This window comes from Lissotriton helveticus, chromosome 8 (assembly GCF_964261635.1).
Source record: "Lissotriton helveticus chromosome 8, aLisHel1.1, whole genome shotgun sequence".
NCBI classification, from domain to species: domain Eukaryota; kingdom Metazoa; phylum Chordata; class Amphibia; order Caudata; family Salamandridae; genus Lissotriton; species Lissotriton helveticus.
The window spans coordinates 478,138,053-478,147,754 of record NC_136069.1 but is presented as its reverse complement, the minus strand read 5'-3'; the positions used below and the strand labels follow the sequence as shown (position 1 = coordinate 478,147,754).

Genomic DNA, 9,702 nt, shown 5'->3' with positions numbered 1-9,702 from the left:
ACTCACTCCCCACTTACCTTCGCCTTACCCAGAACCACCTAGCATTCAGAAAGCAACTTAAAACGTGGATATTTGACAAATAATCCTCCTGCCCTCCCTAAGCGCCTTGAGACCCTCTGGGTATGTAGTGCGCTATATAAATTCTTTGACTTGACTATGTTCACTTTAGTAGCTTTTTTTTTTAAAGAAAATCTAAATTAAAAAGTATAAGACACAAAAAGCAAGGCTTCAAAGTGGATTCTAAAGAAAAAGGTCACATTACATTTTGGGTGGGTGCAATCCATTGTGTGGGCCACAAAAAAATAAGCTTGAGAACCATCGCTACAAAGTTTAATTCTGGGCAAACAAGTTATAGAAACATTCTGCAAACTTAATTTCCTTCCCAGAGCACGGGACGCTTAAAAAGAAAGCACATCAAGATTCTTAACCAGCTCTTTTTTCATAGCGTTTTTAAACCCTGAACTCATTGAGTACTTTTAAACAATATCATATTCATTACTAACTAAATAAATTCCATAAATATGCTTGCCCCATCACAAAATATCTACATCTATAAATAGAATTTTACAAAATGTCTTCCTTCCACAAATCAAAAGGATGCGTGCATACAATAAATCTATACAGGGGATTCCACTTTATACACTCACAGAGGGAGAAAAAAATAATCAAAAGTCGATAGGATTGGATTAGACAGGCCTAGACAATATGCAAACGTTTATAACAGCATTAGTTCAAAGTGTATAAACAGGTCTTGGCATTCTGTGTATTTTTTGGGGGGTGAGGACATCACAACAGAAGATTAAAACAACCTGCATTTATCATAAGCAGAACACTATGCACCTACACAATATATATACCCAGTTTATCATACGCAGCAGCGAAATGTTTGGTGTACAATCAGTGCATTAAACAAAACCATCAAAATACAATGTTACTCTTGCTAAAGGATGTGCTAGAAACATTCCTGTTAAGTGTTAAGGCAGGAGGGGCTTGGTACGAGTGTACATGTGGGCATAGGTATCCTTCAACGCTAGATTACTCATGTTTACTTATGGCAGTGACTTCACCGATATCCGTATAAAGCCTCGTCTTTTTAAGTTAATGACTGGTGATTCTCTGCGTTTGCTAAGCACCTTCCTCAAAACCCTGCAAAGATTTGCGAGTATGCATATAGGAAGAGGGAGATGCAATAGTGGTATAGCCTTTGAAAGTCTGGCGACACTAACGTCCAATATGGCTAACAATGGTTGGGGTAGGAGGGCCATGTCCATATGAACGCATCTTTCTCTTATAAGGCAAACAATTATGCGTGTTCTGTAATGGCAAGCCCTATAAAGTCCCATCCAATAGCGCATTGTGCTGAGCCGCGGCGGGCCCCCGGTGCCAGTCATCCTCAGAGAAAGAGCTTGAGCTGCCTGACTCGGAGTCGAGCTCGCTGAAGCCATCCAGCTCCCAGTCAGCGCTTGATTCGCTGCGCACATCATCCTCTTCGCTGATGAAGCTCTGTCCTGGTTCAAGGCAAGGCGGAAAGACACGCGCCGACAGGCATATGAATTCAGAGTCATAGTGCAGCAATCCTAACATGGTACCCACATTTAACCAACGATCAGCGGACGCGTCGTACTGATGCACAGTGACACGGTTCTTTCTCCACTGTGGTGTAGTACAAGTAATTAGCAGAAGCCGCCCACCATGGCAGACAATCTGGTAGTTGTGCGTGCTGGCATCTACCGGGATGTCACAGACCCTCCTCCACTCGCCTCGGGCGGGACTGTACACCTTTAGCACAGGAACATCGCAGATGCAGTAGATCTCGTCCTGGAAAACACAGGCTTCTTGGAAGTCGCTGCGCCGCATTGAGGCGCAATTTAGCCACTGGTCCCGGCCAGGATCGTAGCACAATAATCGCTTGTGGTTGACCGCATATAGGTAGTCCCCCACAGTGACCAATTCGAAGGAGTACAGAGAGTGTGGAAGGGGGGAAACCAATGCCCACTGGTCACGCTGTACACTGTAACACTCCACTTCCCTTAACCTGGCCCCCGTAGAAGGGTCCCTGCCCCCTAGAATATAGATGTGGCCACGCAAGTATGCTAGGTCCATGCCCTCCCGGCAAAGCAATCGGTCTGCCAGCTGCCGCCAGCTGTTGCGCACCGGGTTGTAGACCCACAGTTGTTTGAGAGGCTGCGCTGCTAAGTAGATATCGTGCTGTGGCGAGATGCAGACTGCCGAGGAAGTCACTGTTTTGCCGCTTCCGTGTCCGGCCGTAGCCAGCGGCGAAGGCATGGTGTAGATGTCACCCGAGTAAGGGTCGTAGCAGAGGAAGGGCTCTTTGCGGTGTCCAAAGAAAATGACCATCTCCTTGGCCTGCATTCCGATGCGGCGAGCAGGGCTCTCCTGTGGTGGGGTCTGTGGCTCTGGGGGCGTTGGCGGACAGACAGGCCCATAGCGGTCGTCCAGCACCCCCTGCAGGTAGGGCAAGCAGTACCGCCGAACAAAAGGCCGGCCACGCAATCCCTCCAGGTATACACGGTCCTTGTCGGCCAGGTGGTGCCAACGCACACAGCGCAGCACCTCGGCGGCGCAGGGTCCACGGTCGGCCGGCGCAGCCTCCAGCCACTGCAGGGCGGCTGCACACACGCGCCGTTCCCCGTCCACATCCAGGTCGTCGAGCCGCAACACCTCCTGCAGCTGTGCCAGACTCAACTCGCACAACTCTCCACCGCTCAGCTGGCTGAAGTGTCTCGCCACGTAAGCCAAAGCCTGAGCTCGCAGTTCGGCGTGATCAAAGGCGTCCGCGAACTTGAGGATACCGGCGCAGTTGGCTGGCTCCAAGCGGCGGGCCAGAAAGCCGGCGCAGGCTTGGCGCACATACTCCAGCTGCAACATGTCAGCGGCAGCGTAAAGGCGCTGTACGTTGGCCTCGCTCACTGTCACGCGACCGGTGTAGCAGTAGTCGATAATAAGGGCCATGGACTCAGCGTCCATGTCGTGCAGCGTCACCTTCTTCTGCTTGCTCTCGTATAGACCACCGGTGAACATGCTCTTGAAGTACGGGCAGGCGGCCGCCAGTACGTTGCGGTTACATGAGAAGAGGCGGCCGGTCGCTTCCACTGAGGGGGAGCGCGCGCCGGCGGCCGTAGTTGGAGTGGTGGCGGTTGGCGACGCCATGCCCCCGAGCACCTCAATCGTGACATCACAGAGGAGCCGAGAGTCGTAGAAGGTTTTCAATTGTGCCAGAACAGCTGCCGCGTGGCCACCGTCCACTAGCTCCTCCGGTCCCGAGAAGAAGCTCGACACTGAGCGGCAGGCCATACTGCCTGCGGGTTTCCCGCCGATGGGTTACCCTGCTATAATGGGCCGCCGCTTGCGGACTCCCCCCTCTGGGAGCACGCTTTGCACTCCCTAAGTCACTGGCGCCGTATCACTTCTCAGGTTAATGACAGTTTGTACTCCACAGTAGACATCTTATGCAGGTGCTGCGGCGGCCATGTTCCTGTCAGGCAAAACGTCACCCCTGAATGGTATTGGGAAGTCAAACTAGTTCTTGCACAGATTTCGCCATTCGATAGCATGAGTCGGTAACGTTTAGCCTGACGTAGACATGGCCGCTACGGGGACTTGCATAATCACTTCCGCCGTCAAACGCGAGGTGGTTTCCCCGAAGATGTTGCCACTCATAGAGATAGAAAGGATCTATCTTCGCAGATGGGTAAATACAGCTAGGTAGTGGTTGTTGGCAGATACATTAAGCAACGACTCGGAAACACCCTTCGAGAGTGAGTTTTCGCTATATTTGATTTTAAATTAAACAAATAACTAATAATGGTTTCCATTATTCTGAGATTTAACTTTGGGCATTATAGTCATTTGACGAAAAGACGAAGACATTCTTTTGTCTATACATATAATATTTCTTCCTACAAGATGGCGTGGACTCTTGGCTGCCCTTAGATTGTATTTATAACATTATTACTTTTATTTATCTCCTGATATCAACAATGTACAACTTTAAGGGTAGGTTCTTCTCCAGTTCGGAATGAAAGGCGTACATTTTCCAAGATGGCCGACACGTTTACTGCTTTATGGCAGGAACTGCGTTTCTATATCCAGGGAAACCTTGTGGGCTCATGCTTTGTGTGTTCTCAATTCTATATCAGGACGGAGGCGAGGATTATGCAGTCCTTTCTTCTCTTTTATTAAACAGCACATTCAAAGTAACCAAACAAAAAACTTTAGACTACAGCTCCCATGAGCACATGGGGCATAGTGTCCATAACAACAGCCAGCCAATGGAGATGGTGTCCGCTGTATAACCAGTGCTGACGTCCCTTCCGCTCCCTCTTTCTTCTCTGCTCGTCAGATAAGTGACATTTATTTCTGACGTTCTTTATATTGTGTGGCCTTAATGACTATTTGCCTGGTTTTGCCTGTGCTTTAATCCTGCTTTGTTCGCGCGCTTCCTCGCGCGGCTGAAGTCATACGCGACGGGCTCTGCCTGCGCGTTCTCCCGCTTTTCGCGGACCGTGTCAGGAGCGCTTCGCGCTCTTTCCCGGCTCTGTGGGGCGCCGCTTCTCCCGGGGACGCTGCTCGGCGGCCTATCTCCACGGTTTACGGCGCACTGAGGCAGACTTGCTCTGTCCTCACCAACCCTCGCCCTGACACCGGCTTTCGGTGATTCTCCACGCACTTGTTGCGCGACGCCCTCTGGTGGCGAGTTGAGGTATCGCACCTCAGTTTTTTGGGCAGATTGTGCCTGGGCACCGGCGAGGGGGCTACCTGTTGTAATCTTTAAGGTGTTTGGTGCCTACACCCTCCAGAATGCAGTCTTCGGACCAAATTAAAAATACCACTCAGGAGGCGGAGGAGTTCCACCTCGCCCAACCCTTCCCGCCTGCGGTGGGCCACGCGTTGTCACAGGCCCTGGATTCGGTGCTTGCGCCGCTGCGGGATAGAGTGGACGCTCTCGTCCAGAGTGTCCCCGGGGTGTTTGGACCTACAGGACCTGTGGACCGTGCGTCCAGGGGCTCGCAGGGGGGGGGCAAAAAATCAGCTAAACGTCCTGCGGGGCACTTGGAGGAGTTCGAGCGTTTACGCGACTCTTTCCGTAAAAGTGCGCGGACGCTAAAGCATGTACCCTGCCGGGAGGGGCTCTTACCCGGAGATGAGGGCGACGAGGTCGCACTAGACACGGACCAGGAGGATGGTTTCCCCTTGGAGGGAGAGGGTGTCACGGGGGACGAAGGTTCCTCGGATGAGGATGATGGCTACTCGGGTAGGCCTTGGCGCCCGACGCCTCATTCCTCGGGATCCCTGGGGGGAGAGGACCCTCCCTCGGACATGTTTGATCCGGCGAGCCTAGGTCGTCGGGATGGATACCGGATCCCAAGGTGGCGGCTTATGCCGCAAGCAAGGTGCGCCAACCCCTAGACAGGGATGTTAGGATCCGCATGCGAGGCGAATGCCCTCGCCCGAAGCTAGAAGGTAGGGTGGCCTCTACGCCAGATATCGACGAGAAGCTCTGTGCGTTCTTCGCAAAGTTCATGCGGGACCCGAAGAAAGGCATAGATCGCTCCTGGCGAACCTGCCAGGACAAACTCCTGGACGCGGTAGGCCCCGTGACGCAAATTATACAACTGGCTGAAAGAGCCAGGGAGTCGGGGACCCCGATGTCCACGGAGGTCGTGGCGGGTTGGGCCCAGCGAGCCCTGTGCTTCCTAGGGAACGCGAACTGTGCGTTAGCGGCTGAGCGGAGACGGTCCCTCCTCATCAAAATAGACCCCAAGCTGGGAGATTTGGCTACCTCAGAAGCGGGGATTATTGCACAAGGCAAGCTTTTCGGCGAACCTTTCATTAAGGAACTTAATAAATTCGTCACCACCTTCTCGGCCCTGGACAGGGCTCAGTCGACTGTCAAAAAGATTTTCCCGGGGCGGGTTTTTGCTGGGGCCGGACGAGGACGGGGCCGCTCTTCCGGCCACCAGCCCCAGCAAGGCCCCCATAACAAGACCCAGCGTCGAAACAACGGCTGGAACGACGGCCGCCAGGGAAACTTCTACCCCAGTAGAGGCAAGGGGCGCGGCAGAGGATACCGTGGTGGCGTCAACGCCCCAGGAGGTCCATCCGGTGAGTGTTACCCTTTTTTCCCCACACGCTCTGGGGGGGAGGCTACGGGAACACCTTTGCAGCTGGCGCCAGATTACTTCGGATCCGTGGGTCCTACAGACGGTTCAAGGTTTTCAGATCGAGTTTTACGGCTTCCCCCATCAAAGGGTTCGCCCTCGTCCCCTTGTTTTCTCACAGGCGGAAAGACTTCTGATCGCCGAAGAGGTCGCGGACCTCCTCAGAAAAGGGGCGATCTGCAAATCCTTACTCCATCCTGCGGGATTTCTAAGCAATATCTTCCTGGTCCAGAAGAAGGACAAGGGTTTTCGCCCAGTGATAAATTTGAAGGAATTCAACGAGTGGCTGGTCTACCGCCACTTCAAGATGGAGGGGATTCATCTCTTACGGGACATTCTCCTTCAAGGGGATTGGATGGCGCGCCTGGATCTGAAGGACGCTTATCTCACAGTCCCCATCTTTGCACCGCATCGACGGTTCCTCCAATTCCTTTGGGACGGGGAGATCTTCGAGTTTCAGGCTCTCCCCTTTGGCCTGTCATCGGCCCCTTGGTGTTTTACGAAACTCCTTCGGCCGGTAGTGGAAACTCTCCGCGAGCGGGGAGTTCGATTGATCATATATCTGGACGATATACTGCTGTTGGACCAATCCCCGACCCGGCTCACGTCCAACTTGAACATGACTATTGCTCTTCTGCAGAACCTGGGGTTTGTGCTGAACTCCCAGAAATCGGAGTTCCATCCGACCAGACAGATCACGTTTCTGGGCTTCCTGATAGACTCCGAGACGGCATCTCTCAGCCTTCCTCAACAGAAGGTGTCCAAGATCCGCAAGGAACTTTCCCAGGTCCTGAAGAAGGACAGAATATCCCTTCGGCAGTTAGCCCGTATTGTGGGACTTCTCTCCTCATCGATCCAGGCGATCTTTCCGGGTCCCCTACACTACCGGGCCCTCCAGCGGTTGAAGGCGCAGCACCTCAGGAAGGGGCTGACCTACTCCGAGCTCATCTCTCTCACCGACGAGACGAGGACGGAGATTCGGTGGTGGATCGAGCACATGAGTGCGTGGAATGGGAGAGCGATTTTCGGATCCAGCCCGGACCTGATCATCGAGTCGGATGCCAGCAGGTCGGGTTGGGGCGCACGTTGTGGCGATGTTGCCATGGGGGGTCGTTGGACAGAGGAGGAGTTGCAACTCCACATCAACTGTTTGGAGCTCCTAGCGGGCTCGTTTGCAGTGCGATCCCTGACTCAGCATCGAGTTTCGTGTTGTATTCTGCTACGCATGGACAACGTGTCAGCAGTACAGTATATCAATCGCCTGGGCGGCCCTCGGTCACGAGCACTGGCAAATCTGGCGAAAGACTTCTGGCATTACTGTCTGGAGAGACAGATTTCGGTGTCAGCGGAATACCTTCCGGGCACTCAGAATTCGATCGCGGATTGGCACTCCAGGAACTTCCAGGACTTCAGCGACTGGCGACTGGAGCGTTCAACCTTCCAGGCTTTGATGGCCAGATGGGGTCCTTGCTCGATAGACCTGTTCGCATCGCGAATCAATCGACAGCTCCCGAGATTCGTGAGCTGGAGACCGGACCCGGAGGCCTCGGCGGTCGATGCCTTCTTACAGGATTGGACTCGGGAATTGGCGTATGCATTTCCCCCCTTTCTCATGATTCCACGAGTGGCAGCTCAAGTCCGCAGACAACGGGCTTCCATGATCCTGGTGACTCCCTTCTGGCGGGCCCAGGCGTGGTTCCCCTCTCTATTGGAACTGTCATGGGACTGTCCAATTCGACTGCCCTGGTTCCCTTCGTTGCTCTCGGGCCCTCAAGGGGAACCTCACCCCCTGGTGATTCGGGAAACCCTGCACCTCATGGCATGGAGGATTTCAGGGGACGTTGGCAGGACGGACGCCTTTCGGCGGACGCTGAGGACCTCATCCTTAGAGCCTGGGCTCCAGGAACTGTCAAGAGGTACCGCTCGGCTTGGCAGCGGTGGCGTCGTTGGTGTCTGGGAAGACACGCCGATCCCGTGGGGGCGGATGTTAGCCACATCCTAAATTTCTTGGCTGATTTGAATCGGTCGGGTATGGCTTACAGATCTATTAACACTTTCAGATCCGCCATCTCGGCGGGGCATGCCCACATCGATGGGAAATCGGCGGGTGAGCACCCCTGGGTTTGCAAACTGATGAGAGGTGTTAGACTTTCTAAACCCCCGGAACCCAGGTACGGCAGCCTCTGGGATGTCAACATTGTTCTGCGTTTCCTCTCCTCCTGGAGAGATAACCAGTATCTTTCTAGGAAGGAACTGTCAGCCAAACTGGCGATCCTTTTGTGTCTGATTTCGTGCAAGCGCGTTTCGGATGTAAGGGCACTGGACATTTCATCACGAATGTTTACTCCGGAAGGGGTCACTTTTACGGTGTCTAGAAGGACCAAGACAAGTATCAGATCCGTGTCGTATCCTTTTTTCCCAGACCAACCCAAGCTCTGCGTGGTACGATGTCTCAAAACATACGAGGACATGACGTTGGAGTACCGCCCTCCTGGAGAGCGCCAACTCCTTATCGCCTTACAGAAACCTTTTAAACCGGTTTCCGCTCCAACCATCGCTAGGTGGGTCCGTTGGATCATGACCGAAGCGGGGGTGGACGTAGCCAGATTTGGAGCCCACTCCACGAGAGGGGCAATGGCTTCTAAGGCGGTGCAGGTGGGCGGTCGGCTGGAGGACATCATGGCAGCGGCGGATTGGTCCTCAGAGTCCACGTTCAAGAAATATTATTTCAAACCCATCTATGGTGCAGCAGATCTAGTGGTGAATATGCTTTAAACATGCATAATCCTCGCCTCCGTCCTGATATAGAATGAAAAATTTCCTAGCTAACGTAACGGAAAGTTTCAATTCTATTAAGGACAAGGAGGCGAGGATTATCCCACCCGAGACTTGCTGGTCTCACCCACCCGTGTCTTCGTACAGTCAGTAAGTAACACCTTATGTCTGTTATGGGGGGTTTTTTCTGCTGCGGTGGGGTATTCATGGTCTGTGAAATTATTGGTACAGTTACACAGTTTTCTCTTGATATTATGTTTCCTCTACACTGCTTATTTGAGAATGTCATACACAGCTTTTCCTGATGCTTCCTGGTAAGGAAGAAGAACGGGATAACGGTTTATTTTTGTGTTGCTCTAGGACAAGATCAAAAAGACTAAAGAACGTTCCTGGGTTTTCCTCACAGAGAAGAAGAGGAAGCGGAAGGGACGTCAGCACTGGTTATACAGCGGACACCATCTCCATTGGCTGGCTGTTGTTATGGACACTATGCCCCATGTGCTCATGGGAGCTGTAGTCTAAAGTTTTTTGTTTGGTTACTTTGAATGTGCTGTTTAATAAAAGAGAAGAAAGGACTGCATAATCCTCGCCTCCTTGTCCTTAATAGAATTGAAACTTTCCGTTACGTTAGCTAGGAAATTTTTCATTCTATGGCAGGACGGAGGCTCCGATTATGCTTTCTCATTTCTTTACTGTCACATACAGCAGCCAATAAAACACAGTAAAGAAAACCAAAAAACTACAT

General features: G+C 52.5%; 1 protein-coding gene across 1 annotated transcript; it reads right to left on the bottom strand.

Moving 5' to 3' along the window:
• Positions 1 to 313: 313 nt before the first annotated feature.
• Positions 314 to 3,574, bottom strand: KBTBD7 (kelch repeat and BTB domain containing 7). Its single transcript, XM_078657383.1, has one exon. The coding sequence runs from the start codon at positions 3,313 to 3,315 to the stop codon at positions 1,330 to 1,332; it is 1,986 nt and encodes a 661-aa protein (XP_078513509.1). The 5' UTR covers positions 3,316 to 3,574; the 3' UTR covers positions 314 to 1,329.
• Positions 3,575 to 9,702: the final 6,128 nt, after the last annotated feature.